Source organism: Chamaea fasciata, unplaced genomic scaffold, assembly GCF_029207755.1.
Source record: "Chamaea fasciata isolate MVZ Bird 193981 ecotype frontalis unplaced genomic scaffold, bChaFas1.0.hap1 SCAF_3, whole genome shotgun sequence".
Lineage (NCBI taxonomy): Eukaryota > Metazoa > Chordata > Aves > Passeriformes > Sylviidae > Chamaea > Chamaea fasciata.
Genome location: NW_027094088.1, coordinates 87,180,642 through 87,203,350, shown reverse-complemented (window position 1 = coordinate 87,203,350; position 22,709 = coordinate 87,180,642). Strand labels below are relative to the sequence as shown.

Genomic DNA, 22,709 nt, shown 5'->3' with positions numbered 1-22,709 from the left:
TAGAAATGGCTGAACTCTTGCCTGCTAACAGCAAGTAGTGAATGAATTCCTTATTTTGCCTCACCTATGTAAACAGCTTTTGCTTGACTTAATGATTTATCTATATCTCAAGTTTTCTTACTATTGTGCTTCCAATTCTTTCCAACACCTCATTGGGGAAGAGTAACAACCAGCTGCCCACCAGGGTTAAAATATGCCACCACCATATCCTTGAGAACAAAAGAATTTAAAAATATGAATTTGACCAGAAAGAAGGATTAAAATTAGGCCATTAAATTTCTTTGTTCACTAGTATAAATGTTTCCTTAACCAGACTGTGAAAGATATAGGAACTTTTATATCCCATATCTCGTTCTGGGACATTATTTATTCTGGCAGTATAGATACCTTCTACAGAATACTGTTTCAAGTATCCTATACATTTCAATAGTGCAATCTCCATCAACATATGCTTATATGCATTTCCCATATACCAGTAGAAATTCAAAAATCTGTCTCAAGAAAACAATGAAAGAGAAAAAAAATTGTGGATAAATCTATGAATAATCTTAATGAGTATTATAAAAAGTTTTAGGATAAGGAAAAATTATGCAATTGAAGTAGTACTTTTAATTCTGGTTGGTGAGTTTTCTTGGGATTCAGTTCATTTTAGTAGCAGTAAGATTATTTTAATTAAAGGACCTTTTCGTGAAGTGAGAATGAAGTGTCTAACATGCCAAATCAATTCCGGCCAATATGATTGCTCTACACACAAGGAAAGATAGCAATAAATTAGAGGAAGCTTATTTAAAGAACAATTGTTCTGCTGTGCAGGACCTGAGAAATTGCTGATATGAATGATTTCAGTGTCATAGGACATATTACTTACAAGCACTGTTGTAGATTCAAAAGTTTTTATCCACTTTCAGAGAAGAGAAAAATTAAAATTAAGAAACTAACTAGAAGGAAATTGAAAGCACATAAATTATTACACCTATTCAACAAAAAACCCCTATATATTATAATCCTTTATCCTCTGAGCATTTGAACTTTACATGGGAACATTTTTCTGAGTACATACCCAAAATGTTTTACATACTAAAAAAAATAAATCTGTAGTTTCAAATTTCATGTGTATACACTAAGTTTCTACATGGTTTTGTTAAAGAGTATGGAACCAGACTGAAGTGAGTTTATTACTTTTTAAATCAAAGTTCCACTTTTCACAGCTGACAATGTTACATCATGTCATATTTTGTATTCACTAAGATGTCTGTTCCAAACACAATTTTAATGTTAGTGCAAAAGATGCATCAATAGTGTTTCTAATTTAAAAACACGATTAAGAACCAATAGAAATGAAACTACAATAGCTTTTCTGGTTGCAGAAAGTATTTAATTCAGAGTGAAGTAGATGTACCAAAGTTGCTACTATATATCCCTTTTCTCTTTCCCTTTCCAAATACTTAAGTGAAACAGTAAATAGGTATAAATGAATTTTTTAATGGATCAAGACTGCAGAAGTTACTGGCTATTTAACAACAGAAAAAGTAAAAAAAAAAATCTATTGTAATATATAGAACCCTTTACAATGAGAATCCACAAAAAAAAAAATCTTGGCCTCATAACGTTATTAGAGTAAATACAGGCTGATGCAAACTAACAAACTTCCTGAACTCCATTTCTCTCATTAATTAGATATCCAGGAACTATAATTAGACATCAGACGTGTAGTTCACATGCAAAACTTTTATACATAGACATACACTTATGTTGTGGTGCATTTTGGGTTTTCCCAAACTTCTGCATGCTTTTGTCTTTTGCTTTAAAATGGTTTGTCCTATGTACCCTATGTTAAACCCCTTTTTGGTCTTTCCCAAGTTATGAGTCCTATCCATCACTCTGCAAACCCGCCCTGAAGCCTGGAAAATTCTAGTGGGAATGTCATGTGATTTGGCAGGGTCTCGTTTCTACCATCCCCTTTTTATGTATAGAATTGTATTGCTAAGTGTCCTTTTGTCCTGGGTCACTCCCCCGCCTCGCCACTTTGGGATTGGTTGCAGACCTGTACCCTTCCCCTGTCCCCACCCCAGTACTTAAGGTGAGAGCAGAGGGGGAAACTCGTTTTTTTGGGTTCCTGCTCTGGTGAATGAACCCCAGTTGAACCTCACAAGAGTTCTCTCTTCATTCCTTGCCACCGCCACACTTCTGCCCAAGGCAAAGACCCACTGGATCAGAAAGGTTTCTCAGCAAACAGAGCTGTACCTTTTAAAGAGAGCTCAGTGCTAGAGCTAGCTGGAAAACGGGACGCAAGTTCCCCGAAGGCAGCACCGAACCCACAAACAGTCTCTTAAACTGAAGCTAAAGCTTATTCTGACTATTCTTACTGTAACCTTAATTCGAAATTTCGAAAGTAACCTGTAAATTCCATTCAGATTTTATAAGCATCCCAGCAGAGGGCAGAAAATGCAGAGAGGTGTGATTACTCTCCAAATACTTTATTCCTTTTTTTTTTTTTAAACCCAGCATTCTTATATTTGAATATTTAAAAGACAATGAAACTACAAACTTCTATATGATTTGTATATGCCTTACCTGTAAAATCACGAGGACACAAACACTGAAACAAAGGTTGTTCTCTCAGCTGACTCATATCAATGCAAGTTGCTCCATCAGAACAATTATTTGGGTAAATTAGACACGCATTTTCAGCAAATTGGCAAAATTCTCCTGTCCATCCAGGAGCACAGAGACACTAGATATAACAAACACACAAACAAACACAGAAAACTCAAAATGAAAATGCAATGTGGAAGTTTGTAGAATTTTCTTTGGGTCTTGTATTTTACTACCGAGTAAAAGTGTGGTAGAATGAAGTGTTGCACCCAGCTGACACTATTCTTCATGCCTGTATTTGCAGATGATAAAACAGTTGAGAGAGGCAAAACTCATCTACTGTGTCTGTTGAAAATTGGGGGAAAAAAGGACACATGAGTTGGAGTAAATTACTGGCTGCAAGGGATAAAAACGCCAGCAGGAACAGAGGAACTGAGTGTGCAAAATGGATTTTAAAGGGATAGGAATGAGGGAGAAATTTGGCAGTGATGATAACAAAGTCTGCAAGACAAACACTGTCACCAGCCAGTAATCAGAAAATATAGTACATGGTTTCTGTTATACATGCAGGCTCTACCTGTAAATAAAATAATTTAAAATGGATTATTCAGAGGAAAGGGGAAGACCTGAAGCTTATAATAGCTTCTCAAAATAGTTCTGTGAAACTCATTCAAATGGTCATGCAGATACAAGTGCTCTGATCAAATATAATTAATAGTAGCTTGCCTTGAATCCCATTACAAGGGCAATAAAACAGTATAGCAAACAGTAGTATACAAGTATTTTAGAGCACTGCAATGGTGTACCAGGTTCACAATACATAAACATTTTACATGAGTATGTGTACATGCGACCACCAATACAGAGAGATGTGTTGTAGTGACTCATCCAAGTAAAAAGAAAGTTGTCAAAGAACAAGATTAGCATAAGGCACAGAAAATAGGCAGAATATATTGCTGACTACAGAAAAAAAAAATACTATATAAAGCCCCAAGGCAAGTAGTACCAGGAGGAGACCAGCATTTTTGAAGGGTGGGGGGAGTGCTTGGGGCAGAGATAAAATATTGCAAACCATCAAATATATAGAGGAAGGATAGAGACTGTAGACAAGTTCAATTCAGTAATGACTTCTCTGATCAAAGAGCTCATGAGACAGATTACCTTGACCTTTGTTGTCAAGTTCCACCAGGGACCATAGCAGTCAGCACTAACTCGTTGCCATCAGCTACACAGCATTGTGTGATCACAGAGAATTTAGAATGAAAATGTTACAGAGTAACGGTACCTAGGTGTTCTGACAATGCCTAATAATCTTGAAAACTACTAGCTATTTATATGCTGTTTGTGAATTAATTCATTCAAGTTTATTTTAAAGTCGGAAACTGACCCTACCTCTCAGTCTTTTAAACATTCCCTTTACAGTGATCTCTGATTCCCTATCTGACATATATATTTTGTAAAAATGAGCAGTAATTAGGTGGTCAAGTGAAGGCTTTGAGAGAACTGCTCTGATGGAGTGAATCTCTGCAATCCCTTACTGTGAATCTCTGCATTCAGTGATTGAAACAGCAGATAACTAAAGTACACTGTCATCTCCAAACTGACCTAGGTATAAGAGGAGCCTGAATTAGTGTGACTAATAACAGAATTAGTGTGACTTACTTTCCAAGGCCTGGAAGAACAAAGTGTTCTCCAGAAGCTATATATTCCTTTGTATTTTCTGCATTTTTATTCCTGAATCACTCTCTTGGGACAATACCCATACACACCCCTGACATTTCCTGATTTCTTTCCCCTCAGTCTCCAGGAACACTTTTCACTGCTATGTACTGTCCTTGTCCTTGATATAATGCTTGATTAAATATGACACTACTAGGTGAAAGGTTATAAGAGGTGAAAACAAGATGGCATGTTTTAGGTAACTGTATGTATGGGTCTGTCTGTCTTTGTTAGTCAGTTCACAAAGTTTATCCCAGACAAACCTATAGAAACATGATTTATCCTGTATGTCAATATATTTTACATTCATAGGACTCCAGAATTATTTAGGTTGAGAGAGACCTTTGAAGGTCATAGAGTCCAACTTACTCAGAGCAGGTCAAACTTTAAATGCTAGCTGGTTGCTCAGGATCTTGTCTACTTGAGGTCTGGATATCTTCAAGGATGGTAATTCCACAGCCTTTCTGGGCAACTTGTTGCAGCACTTAAGTACACTCACACTACATCATGAACAATTTCTTCTTGATACCTAGCCATAATTTCCTTTGTTGCAACTTCTGACAGTTGTCTCTCACTCCAGGGCTGTGCACTTCTGAGAAAAATTTGGGTCTGTCTTTTTTATGACCACCCAATGAGGAGGTGAAGAAAAGAATTATGTCCCCATTCAGCTCTCTGTTTTCAAGGCTTAACAAAGACAGATCGTTCAGTCTTTCCTCATATGATGCAAAGTTTTCACAATGTTCATGGCTCTGCTAGACTTGTTACAATTTTATCAGTCTTTTTTTTTTTTTTTTTTTTGTACATTGAAATTCTACACATCACAGAGTACTCCACAGGTAGCTGATCAAATACAGGACAGAAGGGATTGATGAATTAACTTGACCTGCTCTTTATGTTTTTACTAATGCAAGCCAGTATTAGACGAAGCTACATACCCTTTATTATGATTTGGTTACATTGGTCCACCCCCTCATCTTCCATATATGTATCCTGTCAAGCCCTTTGGACATTTATAAATAACCTCATTGCCTGTGGTCCAGGTCTGGCACTTCTCTTTAACTGATGGTATTTCATTCCTCTTAATTTTGCCACCTGGCACAGGACTTGGGAAATTTTAAAGCACATATTGTAAGTAAAAAGGTACAATGTAAGTCCACTTACAAGTAAAACTTACAGTGTCGTCCACCTCATTCAGCAGTGGGCATACATTTTCTTTGGTTTCATTTTTTCCACCACTGTACCTACACAAATGGGATTTATAAGATAGTTCCTCCTTTATAAGTTTTTTTCATGAGGACACATTTGGAAATTCTCCTTAACTAAACTCAACCTTTTATTTGTCCAGTCACTAAACATTACTATTTATTGGTAAAAAACTGTTTAGCCAGTATTTTCTTTCTTTACATGTCTTGAGTCCATTCTGCAAGAAAGAACTTCAAATAAGTTCACTGAAGTCTAACCCTATTTCTAGTGGATACATGTTAACTTAAAAAAATATGTTCTCAGAGATGGAATTGTGACTATAGTTGTGAAAACTACATTTACTTTTCCTCTAGCAAAGTGAGTTTTCTGCACCTGGGGTGAAACATATTGCTGACAAGACAGCGTTCAGGAACTGAATCACTATCTCCAGACTATGCCCGAATCATTTTTAGAATAATTGAAGGACAAGTCTTAGGGATGCTTAAGCCAGCACTTTCCCCAAACATTAGGCAATTTCTTTAAGCTTAATTGTAATAATCTCCATGGCATACTGGTACAATAACCTTTCCTTTTTTCCTTCACACTTTTCAATTTCCTGGTAAGACGGCTTGCAAAAAGAAGATGTTCATGTGTTAGACTGCTTTGCCCCTTTTAACGTACATGGAGAAAATTCCAACTCAACCCAAAATTTAGGCATGAAACTGGGTATGAATGCTTTCAATTTCTGATTTATCTTTCATTATTCCATTATGTTGTTTATTCCTATGCTCAGATTTTCTTCTTTGCCCACTCCACCCTGCTGGCCCCCATTCCACAAATACAATCTGAATTATATGTACATCTTTAGAAGTGTTTATATTTTCGATTTTTTCTATAGATATTTTTGTCATTAGGAACCGGAGTGACTGGTTTATGACCAAAAGGCTTCAAGAACTCAAAACATGCTGTTTGGCCTAATGATTAAAAATAAATAGTATTTTTATTTTTCTGCACTGATGGAGCTCTGAGAATTGTTTAAAAGAAGAAAACAAAATCCTTAGCTTAAAAAAAAATCTGCTTACGTTTTTTTGTGTGTGAAGTTCATTCCTAACAGAAATTCTAGACGTCACTCACACTAGAAAAATAACTGCAAGAAATATATATAAATTTAGTTCATAGCCAACAAAAGTGTAGCTTCTTAATTTGGGGAGAACATTTTACTTGTTTATTTGAACTGATAGATCTTTAAACTTTACAATATTGATCATTAATCTACAATACACCAGGGCACATATGTGTCTTCAAACCCTAAAAGAGAAAATTAATTGGTTCTAACCTACTATACAGATATAGAATGTCGACAAATTTGCAGTTGACACCAAGCTGAGCAGTGCAGGTGATACATCTGAAGTATGGGACACCATCCAGGGGGACCTGAACAAGTTTGAGAAGTGGGTCCATGGGGGTCTGTTACAAGGTTCAACAAGGCCAAATGAAGGTCCTGCACATTGGTTGGGGAAACCCCTGCTACCAGCACGGGCTGAGGGGAAAGGGATTGAGACAAGCCTAGTAGAGAGGGTTGGAGGTGGTGGTGGATGAAAGGCTGGACATGAGCCAGTAATGCGTGCTTGCAGCCCAGAAAGCAAATTGTATGCTGGGCTGCATAAAAAGCAGCATGACCAGCATGTCTAGGTAGGTGATTCTGTCCCTCTACTCCACTCTGGTGAGATCCTGCCGGGGGTGCTGTATCCAGCTCAGGGATCCTCATTATAAGAAAGCCATTGACCTATAAATGTGGGTTGCCAGGGGGGCCACAGAGGGCTGGAGCAGCTTTCCTAAGAGGACAGGCTGAGAGAGTTTGGGTTGTTCAGTCTGGAGAAAAAAGATTCTGGTAAGATCTTCCTGTGACCTTTCATTAAAGGGGACTGTTGAAAGATGACTGGATGTAAAATTAGAGGAAACTGAGAAGTTATATCCACATCTTAACAGAAGCTAGGTAGGGAAATTATAGGGTAAAATACAATCGTTGTTCCTAGGATGGAATGCAGTTGGCATGCCGAAAACATATTCCATGATAATTCCTGACACATGTGATCTGGAACTATAAGCACCTGTTAATGGAGGGTGGAGCTGAGTGGAGACACTGCAGCCAGGCACTGTTGAAACCCTTGCAGGGAGGGGGAACTCGATGGTACTTTGCAGCAGAGAAACTGCATAATACCTGTCAGGCAGGGGAGATAGGGAAAGATATCCTGCTGCTCAGCCCGCAGCTCTGGAAGAAAAAACATTCCTCAGATGAACTTGGTTCACAATAGCCTAATTGTAAGATTAATGTACACCTCCATCCTAGAGTTATCCCCCTCCAGCATATGACCCCCCTCACAAGGTGTGCTCTCTCTATTTTTGACTGTATCTTTAAAGGTGAAGTGAGAGAATTTTACACCAATCAGTAACAAAGGTATGCATGACCCGAGTCACTCAAGATCCACCTTAACATAGAGAAATAGTATTGAAGTAAGTAGACGATGGGGAAAAAATTAGGGAACACTATCATAACTGCTGGGATCAGTTTTCATGCTGAACCTGTCTTCTCAGTCGTAGGGACACCTATTAGGTAAGAACTGTACTCTGTCCGTGCTGATTATTTTTATTGGGGGTGTTAGCTTGTCTGTGTATTGCTTTGAACATGTTTTTGCAGTCAGGTACTACCACTGACAATCCTTGAAACTTAACCTCTCACAATTTTATATTAATAAGGAACATTCTGTGAACTGTTGGTGTGAGTGCTTCACAGGCGCTGGCAATTGCCCGCAAAGGGGAAGATACTCAACGTGGTGGAAGATCCAGTGAGGGATCACAAGGTGGGAACACCTGCTGAAGGGTCTCCCTTGTGCTGTTGATGTGTGTCCCTGGATGAGTCAGTCAAGCCACTCTCTAATCTAGCAGGACTGCTCAGTGAAGGGTCCCCATAATGGGACACTGACAGGCTAAACACAAGGGTCTCAGTTTACATTAAACACTAAGGGCTGAGTAAAATCTCCCACACCAAGGGTCAAGGAAATCTCCCCTTTTCACATGACAAGCGCTTACAAGAAGGATGGGGGACAAACTTATTAGCAAGTTATACAGCAATAGAAGGAATAATATTTGTAAAGTAAAAGAGGGTGGATTCAGTTTAGATAGGAGGAGGAAATTTTTCACAGTGAGAACTGTGAAACACTGTAGTAAGTTGCCCAGAGAGGTGGTAGACGCCTCATCTCTGGAAACATTGAAGGTGAGGTTAAATGAGACTCTGAATAACCTGACGAAATGGTAGATGTCTCCACTCAATGTTGGGGATTTGGACTAAATGACCCTTAAAGGTCACTTCAAACCCAAACCATTCTATGATACCATGATCTCTGATATGACATGCTCCTTCATATGACATCCTGATTTTAGGTAGAACAATTAGGGGTCCCAGCAGAAATATGTCATAGCTTGAATAATTGATTAATTTTAATAAATATTATATCCTTTCATTTCTCAGGTGAACATATGGGTAAAACAGAAACTAGAATTCTATCCATGCATATCTCACCTAGAAGGTGGGAAAAAGAAGTTATCTTTAGTGTAGTTTGAGTAGGTGCCATCTCTCTTTACATATGACTTCATAAAATAATGAAATTTTATTAGTATTTATTATAACATAAAAAGGCAAATTAAGAATTTGCATTTTTGAGTTTTTGGTAGTAGATGACAAAAAGGCAAATACTGAAAAATGAAAAATAATCATCAAGAAGCTCAAGCTAGAAACTTACTGTACAGTATTGGAAACAGCTGCCAAAGACCCCACAAAATTTATACCGCACATGGAGAATGTATGTCTGATCTTACTGGCATTAATAAACAGGTAAAAAAAATATTATAATTTATGTGCTTCAGGAATACACAGTGCTGAGATGGCTGGGTGAAATTGTATGGGCTCCTTCTATAGATTTTTCCTTATCCCAAGGGGCTAGCTCCTTATTAGATAAGGGAGTCAGTAAAGAAGAAATTTGGGGAATTTCTGTGTCTTTGAAAAGTGGTTTAAACTTGACCAGAGGCTTGATTTTAACTTCTCAGAAGCTGTCTTTAAAAATAAACTAGTACATTTCTGTTGTTATATCTGGTGTGTTTTGCTGTCCATTTATATTTAGTTATATGCTCTTCTGCTATATAACTTCAGATCCATTGAACAAAGAGATATGAAATGATTACGATTGTAGTTTTAATTAAATATTTTTCATTTAAATTTTCTCTTCAAAAGAAGGATATTTAGTTTATTACTTGAAGATTTCTACTGTGTATTAACTTCTGTAGAGCTCAGAAATAATTAGCAGCACATATGAAATGTACCTAGGGTGCTTTGATGGTGTTTATTTCAATAGAATAAGAAAAGCGGGAAAATAATTTTGATAAAGTCCAAATTAAATACTGAAGAAGGAAAAAACTGTTTAGGACATTTTAAAATTTATGTGAACTCTTCTGTAGAATTGCTGCTGCTGTGTGGAAGAAAATTGACTCATTAACTTGGGTAAAACTAGCCCCTAATGGAAGTATCTGACTTTGAACTACTGCTGTTTTGAACACGCAGCTGGAAGGACAAACACAGGAGAGACATCAATAGAATTAATGATAGTGGCAAAGTGGCTTCACAGAGATGAGGCTATAATGCTCTCATAGGGTCCATGGGGAGAAACAGTAGGGGAGACTGTAGGTTTTTTAAAAAGGAAAATGACAATAATCTATTTTATTTGTTGTAGATAAATATAAAAATTGCATCCGAGAGCAACTGATTTTGCAATGCCCATTTCCATTGCTTCTAGGATTGGTAGTAGATCTGTTATAAATATTCATAATAATTTTATCACTCTAACCAACTGTTTTAATATATAAAATGCCAAATATATTAAATGTTTGTTTCCTTACGGCTTTTTTATACTCAGAAAACAAATGGTTATAGATACAGTGCCGAGGTCTTTAAAAAAACCCCAGTGCATTTTTTTTAAAGAACTGAATTTGTTAAACAAGTTAATGTTTTCTCTCAGCTAAACTGCCTTTCAGTTCTGGATATGTGATCTAGAAGTCATTTCTCGTCTCATGCAATGAACACAAATGGCTTCTCTAAGAATAAGTTGGAGTCCTTCTTAGGGCTGTGAGATCTAAGGACATGACATAGCTTTGTTTTGGAGATTATTGCCAATTCTGCATAGAGATGATTTGTTTCTGGTTTATAAATTCACTATGAAAAAGCTTTAGGACTGAGAGTGGGTCCTGAGGGAAGAGCTTACTGAGAGGACCAGAGCAGCAGACTTTCCACAAAAGTTTTTCAGGCAAGCCTGTGGGGCCTGGCACTGCTCACTGCTCTTCTTCAAAGAAGCCATTTGATTCCCAGCCTGACAGGTGGCTGATGGGCCTGGTTCTGCACCCACAAAGGCAAACTTCATCTGGAAGGGATGAAACTTGGACCTCTGTCTGCATGATTGCCATTTCTGTACAAGTTCTGCTGAACGAGGGCCACATACCAACTTGACACGGAGAAAAATCACAGGAGAAAGAGAGGCTTCCCTCCTCTATCCTCCTTCCCTCATCGACCCAAAAGGAACATTAACTTCAGTGAGGACCATTTTCTATGTTAAAATACAGTCTCCTGCTTTGCTAGAGAACACAATAGTCTTTGGGCAGAACATATTTGCTGGGTTTTTCAACTTCAACTACAGCAGTGTGACCCATGGTGTTACTGATTATTAATGTATTTTCAGAATTTTACTTTATCAGCCATATATCCTCTTGGTGGACGCTTTGTTGTTGAAATATCTCAGATTCACCATAAAGCTCCAAATATAAAAGTTATGGCTTCATTGTATGGATATCAGAAAAAGATCAAAAGAGTATAACATGAACAGCCACAGAGCTATCTGCAGGGCAAGATTTTAGATGCTACTCTTTTCTATTATATTAATTTTTCTATCCTCTTACAATGAATCATACTCTTAGATAAACATTATTAAATGTACATCCATATAAGAAAGCAAAATTCTGTGACTGGGGAATAATTTTCTGAAGGGGATTGACATGAATGCGACTGTGTACCTGTTCTCATTAATCAGTGTCCTCCAGGCAAATTACTTGTAGAAGTTAAAACCATTACTTCTTTTTGCTTAGCTTCACTCTCCCTTAAAAGCACCTAAAATCTACTTCCTCTGCACTGTAGGAACACTAGTTAGAAACCAGTAACAATTCCTCTTGCTCTTTTTGAAAGTACCAGGACATCCATTGGCAATTATTCCAACACAAAATTCCATGTGCAAGTATCAGTACAGTTTCTCAGAGAAATTTCAAACATTTTCTTTGAATGAACAATAGTAGGTGTAGTGGTAAAACCCAGAATGATAACAGAGATTGTTTTCTCTTTCTTTGATGGTGCCCTAGTGTGCATTTGCTTGCCAACACAGCTTTGCTGTTCAGGCAATATGTGTAATTTGTTTAGACCTTGTCTCAAATGTAGTGCTGGCAAATGGAAATGGACCTTACAATGACATTGCTGCCTCTTCACCTTTCAGCTTCAGTTTTTGTGTCTACATAACTCAATTTCTTTGCTAGCTGTAAGCACACAGCCTTGCACAAATCAGTGGTCTGTCAGGACAATGGGAGAAAGGTATATTGACAAAATAGACTTGAATACACTATGCAGACCATATAAGTTGAAAGATTGTCGCTTGTAGCATAGTAAGGAGCTGTTAGGAAAAAAAAAAAAAACCAAACCAAACCAACCAACCAAACAAAAAAAAAAAAACAAAAACAAAAAAACACAAAAACAAAACCAAAAAAAACCCCAAACCAAAACAAAAAAAACCCACTAAAAAATCATGAATGAACATTTTTACATGCTACAAGAAGTGCAAAGCGTTCTCAATATGCATGCCCTTCCACAGGAAATGTATGGCAGAACACAGATGGGAGAGTGTGCAGCAACCACTGTACTGTTGCACTTTCTTGTCCCTCAAATGCACTTCTGTAGGTAATCGCAACTGACCTGTAAATTCTGCCATTTTTATGCAATTCAGTGGTTTCTCCCTAGAAAGTAAAGACAGCTAGTACGTCAAAGACTTGACAGTTTTCATACCTAAACTTTCCACTATTGTGTTTTCAAAACTGTGCTCCTTTACAGGCTTCCAAACTCCAGTAAGCTAGATTTCTGTAATCCTCAGAATTGGCACTGGATTAGTTTAATATATTTTTTTCAGTATCTTTATTATGTTTGTTTGATTTTGAGTTTTTTCAGTTTAATACTAATGATTCAGGAAGAAACAGGGTATCTTAGGGAGAGATAATTCTTTTTGCCATGATCTAAACTACTTGCTGTGGATAAATAGATAGTAAGGTACTTGATCCACCCTTGGGACCTAGAGGAAAGCTTTACATCCACAAATCATTTCTTGTTTGTATACTCTCTTTATTGGCTTTCACTGCCCAGTGGTGTGCCAGAGGCTTTACTGGAGCTATTCTAAATCACTGGGAGAACTCTACTCAAGCCACTCCATAGCCTGAGGTGGTTAGCATGTAGCAGCAGTATGATTAGCATGGAAAAAACAGCAGCTCTTTCTTCCCTATCACTTGCCTTTTGGGCATTGCTCGTATTTTCCCTGTCTTCAGGTAAAGATAAGGAAAACAGATACCTACAGCCATAAATTGTTTAAGACAATCAGATTAAAAGCAATGAGAAAATGCTATCAGCTGCAAAACAAGAACACTGACTTTTCACTTATAAAATTCAATTAAGAAAAAGAAAAGTTGCCATGAGAATAGAAAAATCTATTGAAAAATGTATCTGTGGGCAGATTTTTAAAAAATATTTTCAAGAAACAGGTTATCATCTTGACATAATAATGTCTTTAAATATTTTTATTGAATGAAACTCTGCTGAAATCTGAAATTGGTTCACACATCAGTAATTATTAAGTCTGGTTTATGCTCAAAGTGTTTTAATTTATTTATTTTCTTAAAACAGTGCCCCCTGTCTTCTAAGTAGCTGGAGTTCTTTATTATAAAACTGAAAAAACAGTACACTAATTAAAAACTTTCTTATGGTATGTATATAAATAAAAAGAAAGTGCTGTATTATATTTTCTTCAGAACTTTTATAATGACTATGTTTATTCTTAGAAGCAATTCCTACATTGCAGCTGCAAGTCAAGAGAAATTCAACAGCAGATTTCTTGCAATCGTAGATAAATCAATAATAAATTATAGAATTTTTCATATCAGTATTTTTTGAGAGAGGAAGATCTGTTCATGTTCAAGAATTGTGTTTGTCACCTGTTATAAGTCCAAATGATATCCATATTTCTGAAACTGAATCCAAGTTGCAGTGTTGGCTTTTTGTGCTTTAGAAACTAACAAGGTAAACAACGTATCTCTGATCTTCTTTAGAGCCCAAATAAAATGGGACATTTATGTTTTCACTATTCATGGCAACTTTGGAAAATATAATCCTTTTCCTACCCTTTTAACATCATTGAAATGAGTCTGCTGCATTGACTACTGGAAGCAATCCACAAGGAGGCTTTCAGCCTTTTGTGGGAATTATGGGGTTTTGATCCCACCATAGTAGACCCTCGTGAAATTCAATGTCTGGTGAAGTTATTCACAAGGGCAAGACAGATGTGACCTGGCACTGATCTGATGGGAAACTGCTGAAACACAGCATTGGACCATATTACCTGAAAAGCTTTTGAAAATGCTCCTGCTATAATCAATAGTAACAGAAGAAGAAGCTGCTCAGAACCATGCACAATACTTTTATCACTTTGTTGCTAATATGACTTCAAAATTTTTGGTACCAAAAGCTAACCATTTTAAATACAGTTGTTCTTTTTTTTTTTTTTTTTTTTTTTTTTTTTTTTTTTTTTTTTTTCTTTTTTTTTTTTGAGAAGATCATGGACTGTTTTAAGATTGTGAATCTGAATGTATTTTGAGAATATATATATTTATTTATTTATTTATTTTATTTCATTAACTTCATTTTAATACAGTTTTCCTCATTTGTAACCTTCTTAAAAAATTTCAATATATAGCTGGCTATGATGACCCTTCACTGACAGTCAAAGAAGTATGACTACTGAAAACTGAGTAGTCATACTGCTCATTTTAGAATATGAGAATACTCATTTTAGATGTAGTTATACTTCTGTGTATGCAAGGGCTTATTTTTGACTACAGGGATCGTCCTTCCGTCTTCATCAATGGTGTGGTGTCACAATCTAAAATTGACTTTGAGCTAAAAGTAGCTTTCTTCCTGCCTTATCAGGAGCACTCACTACTATGTAATTCATACTCTTTTTTTCTATTCACACAGCATTGAATTTGCCTTTCCTAGAACAGGTTTTTCTAAAAAACAGTGAAGTCTTGGTGCAGTCCACCAAAATATACTTATCACATTAGTGTATTATCGACTACAATACCATTTGCTGTGATCATCTGCACACACAGAAGGAGGACTCCAGAAACTACAGGCCTGTCAGTCTCACTCCCATGCCTGGTAAAACCATGGAAAATATTATTCTGGGAAATACTGAAAAAACACTGGGAGTGTTGCAGTCATCAGTCACAGCCAGCACAGCTTCACGAGTGGAAGGATTCCTGCTTGTCAAACCTTATTTTCTTGTATGAAAGGGAAATCCACCTAATTTTTATAGGAAAATGAGTGGATGCAATCGTTTCAGCAACACTTTTGACACTGTTTCTCACAGGATCCTTCTGGACAAAATATTAATAACCAGGTTACATGATGGGTGAGCAACTGGCTCACAGGTCAGGCACAAAGCGTTATAGTGAATGGTGTAACACCAGTCTGGTGATCTGCCACTCGTAGGGTTCCACAGGGCTCCATCCTCAGCCTGGTGCTCTTCAGTGTCTTCATAAATGACTTGGACAAAGAACTTGAAGGAGTATGATGTAAGTTTGCTGGTGACACTAGACAGGGAGGGGCTTTAGACTCCCTCAGGGGGGGAGAGGCTCTACAGAAAGACCTTGATGAATTAGAGGGACAGGCAATCACCAACCATAGGGAGTTAAACAAGGACAAGATTCTGCACCTTGCTTAACATTTTCAGGAGCAATTTAGAAAGTTAAAAAAGCAGATCTAATATTTTTTTTCCCAAACTGTCAGTTGGAATGAACATCACCACACTACAGTTTCATCGTCAAAATTTTAAATTTGCATTAATTTTAAACATGTTTATGTGTATATAAGTTATTTGATTCTGGTTAAAATAACAGCGACAGATGATCTTAATTCAAGTAATGTATTTTTAAAGGCTGCAACACAGATGTGATTTTCATCCTTGTGGGTAATGACACTGGACCACAATTAGTCATATATTCTTTTTGCTACAAAAATACCCTTCAGTTATCTTACTTGATATAGTCCTAATCATGATCTCAGTAGAAAAGCAAAAAAAAATCCATACTACCCAAGTGAATTGCCCTTGTGTTATAGATTAAAATAAATAAAACCTATAAAATTGTGCCCCTCTGGTCTCTTAGAGCAATGAATGCATTTCAAGTTTGCTTGTCTGAAGCTTTTATACTTTGGAACACTGAATTAGTTTAATATGTATTAAATTACTTACAGTGAATCCTCCAATTACATTAAGACACAATCCTTCATTCAGACAGTTGACGCTGAGCAGCCTGCAGTAGTCAATTACTTCCTCACAGTTCTTTCCAGTGAATCCCCGCATGCAGCTGCAAATACACCAGTGTATTTTAGAGAACTTGCATTTTAAAAGTTAATTGTATTTAATTATGTTCCATAATTCTATTAAATAATGTTCTTGCAGTAACAAAACAAATCTTTTATGTTATTTAAAATAAACAGAATATGTTTTCAAGAAATTAAAAATCCCTTGCATGATTCTGGATAATTTTGCTTTTTCCTAAAAAATTTATTTCTTTGATTAAAGTATTTTCACACCAATATTTCATATAATCTTCCAGGAAAAAAATATCTAGGATGAGGTAATATTTAATAAACAGTTATAGATAAGGTAACATGGTTTTGGAAAACTATTAGCAAGGATAGGTCAATTTAAGCATCAGAGAGATACTTTAATACAAAAACTAAAATGTGATGAGTGAGAAATAAGCATCAATCTGCTAATAAATAAAGAGTAGTATAAATAGTAAATAATGATAAGCTTAATTATGCAAGGAAAAATCTAGAGACAACAATGCATAGTTGTTTATGTGTTTACTTAATTGTAATTCAGTATTTCCTTTAAAGAAAAAGCTATCATTCAATTTTTGTGGCTGCTAATTTCATGTGATGCCAATGAAGTGATTGATAATGTATGTAAAAGGAACTGCAGAAATTTCTTCAGCTTCATGTGAGCACTTATTATTAGTAAGAGAAAATTCTTTCCTAATGCTGCTCTCTCATGTTAAAAAAAATCTCATATACACAAATAAAAAAGATGAGATTCAAATGAATGATAAAGAAATCTTATTCAAAAGCAATAATGGAACAATGTACAAAAATATTTGAATACTTATATCTTGATTGATAGATAGATAATCCTTGTCAAACACTGTCATTATGTTCTCACAGACACATCATGTTCCCCTGTCTAAAAGCTATTTCTGGTATCATGGAAAGAAAAGATTTAAGAAGAGAAATAAAATGGCCAGTTATCTGAAAATTTGTGTTTCTGAAAGAATCCAAAAGTAATAGATGGGAATTTCTTTAGACGTTTCTAAGAGGTAGTTTTATTCAAATTATTTGGTCCAGAAGCTGGAAATTATGAAGATTGTGCAGAATTTCTTCTGGTTTTCCTGTGTTCTTGCTCCTAATAGATAGGAGATCCAGGTGTGTTGCTTTCTCATTTAGAAAAAAACCTATCCAATTCCTGGTTTCAAAATGCATGAAGCTTCTCACAGTTAGTCAGCATATTAAAGTAAGGAATATATTTTCTATAGCAACTATTTAGGCAATACAACATTCAATAGAAAGCATCTGAGTTAATCATACTTTCCAAATCAGTTAAAAATATCTGTCTGTGGGTATGGCTCTGAGTCTGAGGAAGCCACAGAGACATCTAGCATGTCCAGAAGCTTAAGTCACTTTATTAACCTTATTTAAGGTTTAAGCTGGTTGGATTTAATCAGAAATCCCTGGAAACCAACCACAATTCGTGCATATTGGACCATTTGGACAGAGATAAATGGACATGGGAAAACCTTCTGTGACATGTTATATGCCTTGGGGCTGGTATAGAAACAACCACAAAAGGACACTATATGGTAGTAGCAATGCACCACATAATCCTCACCTTCCGCTTGAAAAAAGTCCTGCATGCAATCATATTTTTACCATTTCAAATACTTGGCTTCAAAATTCTTTCAAAGTCTATTCTTAAAAAAAATTAGTCAATGTATTGTAGCTAAAAGGAGTTTTTCATAATAAAATGTGCATGTGAAAGGAATGTAAAATAACAATGAAATTGTTTTATATATTTTCTGTTAATTTTTAAAGTACACCTAAAACCAACTCAGAGCAACTCAATTGCAATGTTTGTTTTACTGATTTGTTTTTACCAATGATCTGAAGTTAAAGAGTGCCTAGATTTTTTGCTTCGATCTATGATTATTTAATTAACTAGATAATCTAGTAAGCCAATTTTAGAAGTGACTTCTTCTAATTTTTATATTTGTTCATTTTTTATGGTTTTGGTATTTTTTGTTGTTTTGCAATAAACATACCAATGTATGGAAAAGGAAATGTAAGCTAAAATAAAAAAAAAAAGTTGTCAATGAAGTTCCAAAGATGGCACAAACAGAACATATTTTCTCAGAACACACTTTTACATTTTTTGTAACTTCTTATTTTTCTAAAATATGTGGATACTAGAAGAAGATAGAAAGCAAGCAATCATAGTTTATTGTGATGGATACGCTTGTTCACTGCCTATTTGAATTCACCTTAAATTTTGACATTTAAGAAAAAATGCATCTATTAGATTCTTAGCGCAAAGTTGTGTGTAGTATCAAAGGATGGAATTAGGATACAAGATAGTCATGCATCATAACTGAACTGGGAAAAATTAAATTGATTCTGTTTGGTTATACGTTTAGAATGGAAAATAACTGATTTCCCAAAGAAGGAAGGGTATGTTAAGAAGAAGCTGGGATTGTGTAGGATATAAGAATGCAATTTGAGAGTAAGGAGAACAACATAGCATAGGGGGAAGCAAAATAAAAAAGTAATGAATAAAAAGTTCAATTCAACTATTATTTGAACTTGTACACGCATCTGACCTAAACAACATTACATATATTTATCATGTTAAAATGGTATAAAAGTGGATCATGTCCTAGTATTACATGTAGTATTACACCAAATGTAGTATGAAACACATGCAGTTTATTGTGGAGCGACTAAACAGAGACAGAACATACAGTATTTGACAATGATTAGAAAAAATGAATCAAATCTTCACTTAAAATGCTGATGAGCAGCTACAAATCTCCCAAATTAAGGCAACATAATTAATGGTACATTTCCTTTGGGAAAAGCGAATTAAAACATGAATCACAGGCATAAAGCATCCAAGTCTGTGATTTTAGAAAACTTAAACTGTATAAAAACTGTTCCTAAAGGTCTTCAAATCCTCTGTTAGTCAATTAGCTAATGGAGAACATGAATTTAAAAAGAAAATTTTGAATTTTTAAAACAGTAAAGCCTGCTGACTATTGGACCTCACTATCTTTCAACACCTCCTCTGCATTTCAGCATTCTGGTAAGATTGCAGCTCCCACAAACAAAACTACTGAATGTGATCTCCTTGTGAAAAATATGTAATTCATACTACGTCAAAATGCTTTCTCTCACCTAAATGCCTCCTTTTACGTACAGAGGCATAAATATTTCTATTTATTAACTTTCAGATTAAGTGGTGGAAAAATTATTTTAATTTCATGAAAAATGAGGATAATATTTTTCATTTATTAAAATATTAATAAAAATTATTGCAATCTGTAATCAAAGCCTATGGGGACTGAATGGAAAAACTAAGGCTAAACACTGGAGATTTTCAATAAGCAATTGGACAGGGTAGGAAGTAATCTCATCTAAACTCCATTTCCCATGAAAGATTGGATCAGAAATACCTCAAGATCTTTTTCAACTTGGGCTGTTCTATGAATCTCTGATAGTATAGTATAGTATAGTATAGTATAGTATAGTATAGTATAGTATAGTATAGTATATTTATTGTGTTCTGATGTTCTGTGATTGTACTGTAACCCTCTACCTTTGTACAAAGAAAACTGGAATTGTGTAAGATGTGTCATGTCACCTGTTCTGGATATTTCTCTGTGGAAGATATGAGTAACTTTCTGGAGTTCTCTTCCTTCATCAAGAGTGTCTGGTGAGCAAATTAGTTGCTAGGGTAAACTATGTAGATTGAACACTATTCACAGTGCTATCCCTAGGTTGTTAGTTCCCTTTTAGAGCATTTTTAGAGTTAATGAGCTTATAACTCAGCCCAATGTAAAATGGGTTCCAAATTTCCCATTTTTACATTCCGTTATATTGACCTAGGTAATGACTTTCATGCTTATTCTCATATAATATTATCAAAAGAAAGATAGTTCAACCACAATGTTTTCCCATAGAAATTTTTATTAAACAATTTCTATGGTACAAATTTTCCTGGTACAGACCGTTTCTACAAATACTTTGTGGAATTACAGATCATTCAATATGAATAACAGGGCCAGGACAACTTTTTATGACTTCTTTTTTAGTGTGGTTTCTGTTAATAAAGGCAATCTGCATCTCAATATTAATTGTTCATTTATGCATATTTTTAAATGTAGATTTCAACACATTTCATACTAATATACACATATTGTGGGAAAGACTGGCTATATAATAAAAAAATTACCAGTTCATATCTCAGTTCAAAGAATTGTAAAATGAATGATAACACTTGTTCTCTGTTCTTTATGTGTCTATATGGGAAGTGTATATGTACTTGCATATGTGTGTTTGTATGTGTATCTGTATTTAGGAGTGAATTTGAATGAAATTGTGAGGATTTTCTTCTTTGGGAAAACTTTAAACATAGTTCTACTTATATTTTAATTTCAAGTTTTCTCTACTGAATCTCTGCTGATGCACTGTAACTATGTGTTCTATACTTCTCTTATATTTTTTGCAGTTTTTAAGTTCATTCATAATATGTTGTCAGCCTTTTTTTTTTTTTTGTATCACAGCTTTCAATTCTCTGCTTTTATTAATATCCTAAAATTCGAAAAATTTTTATTTCAGTAATACTTATCAGAATTTACTGAGGCAGCAAGATTAAAGCCAAGCAAAGGGGAACAGGGTAAATTGTACTCCTTACTGGCATAGAAAAAAAAATTTAAAATCTATTAAAAAAAAATTAAATTATACATTGGGTAACTTCTGGCATTTTCAAATGGATAATTTTTAGTGTAGTCTTTCTGAATAAAACAGTTTTTCATATGCTGTTTGAAGGATCAATTTAAGGCCTACTTATGCATGTCAGTGAACTAGAAATTAAATAGGCTGCCTTGTCTTTTCAGAAACATCATAAACTTCATACACCCTGAAAGGAAATGGCACATGTAGTATAACTGTCTCAATTGTCATTAGTGTTTTAAAAATTATATATTCTTATAGTGTTAAAAATTAAACAATTTATATCTCTTAAATGCTTTCAATCTTTTTGTATGGCTTCCACAATTTACAACAAACCTAACAGTAATGCACAAAAGATAAATATATTTTTTAAAAACAAAAGTTTATAGTTTTCAGTGTTCTCTGTGAATGATGGTCTTTTCTTTCTGCAATCTGTGTGATATCATCAAATGAACAAATAAAGTAACGAAATAAATTAATTTCCAATCTTACCGACAGTTATAGTTTTGCTGTTGAGCTACACAGGTTGCATTATTTAAGCAAGGCAATAGTTCACATGGATTCAGTATTCTCTCACAGAACTTGCCAGCAAATATTGGCATACAGATACATGCCACATCCTGTAGAAGAGAGGGAAATTAGAAATAATTATTTGTTGTACCCAAGACAATACAAAATGTAGTGTTTATGGTGTTTATACCCATTACTAGAGAGGTCAAAACTAAGTCAACTTCTTCTTTAGATAAAGCAGTCTACAAAAACAGAACAGTTCGAGTTTCAAGTTACAAACTTAATTTAGGACAGGTAGGACAGGTAGAAGAGGTCTTCCAGCACAGATCATACCATACTTGAGTTTGCTATATGGATATATGCCAACTTTAAAATTGTGGGTTTGTGATCTCATAACTGAACGAAAAAGGAGTTTTATAATTAATTTAGGGTATTTTCCTCATTTCTGATTATGTTACAATGCAATGTTTGCATCTATTAAACAGTAACAGTACACCAGGTACATCAGTAACCAGACAGTGTTACTAACTAGAGGAGGAAAGAAAATAATGAGTATCCATTTTCTCCTTTAATATAAAGCAAAGAGTCTATGCTTCTCTTTAACAGCGAAAGACATCTGTCAGTTACTGCAACTTCTAATTTGAGCAGTAAGAAAAGTAAGTTATTTTTCAAAAAAGAAAAAAATTCTAAGGGCTGACAGTCCCACACTTATTTTTCTATGCTCTGCATAGGCCTGTTGAAGTTAGAAAGTAAAGGAAAAAGTAAAGGGGTTTGTTCCCCTAATGAAATTAGAAGTGCTTAGGTGTTTCTTTAGAATTGGTGTTAAAGGTATAATCAGGAAACTCCAACTTCCACTGAGACATTTCTATGTGTGAAACAAACTACTGCAACTGTTTGTCTATTGCACAAAATAGTTTGTGCTAGTATATCTAGTAGAAAAAAATATTTAGACAGGTTGCATAACTTAAAAATCTATCAATTTATTCAGCAATTTAGATGTCTCTTTCTCTCTCTCTGTATGAGTATGTATCACTGCTATGTGATAACTAAGCTTTTGAACTCTTCTTTCACTGTTTTGATTCTGTATAATCACCGCTATTTGCCATAATCATGCTAAAGAAAGAACATTTCAAAATAAATTGAAATAAATCAATTTATTTTGACATACTACCAGGTTTGACTTTATTATGAAAACTTTGTGAGCTCTACATGAATTTATTCTACCTTACAAAAA

The 22,709-nt window shown here is 35.1% G+C and overlaps 1 protein-coding gene across 1 annotated transcript in view; it reads right to left on the bottom strand.

The window, feature by feature from the left end:
* EYS (eyes shut homolog) overlaps positions 1–22,709 on the bottom strand; it is a 742,046-nt gene that overhangs the window by 671,694 nt on the left and 47,643 nt on the right. Inside the window, exons 4-6 of the mRNA XM_066180316.1 lie at positions 21,458–21,585; positions 16,152–16,266; positions 2,575–2,734 (exon numbers count right to left, since the gene is read on the bottom strand). Of these exons, the coding sequence (XP_066036413.1) occupies positions 2,575–2,734; positions 16,152–16,266; positions 21,458–21,585 (403 nt within the window). The remainder of the gene's footprint in view (positions 1–2,574; positions 2,735–16,151; positions 16,267–21,457; positions 21,586–22,709) is intronic.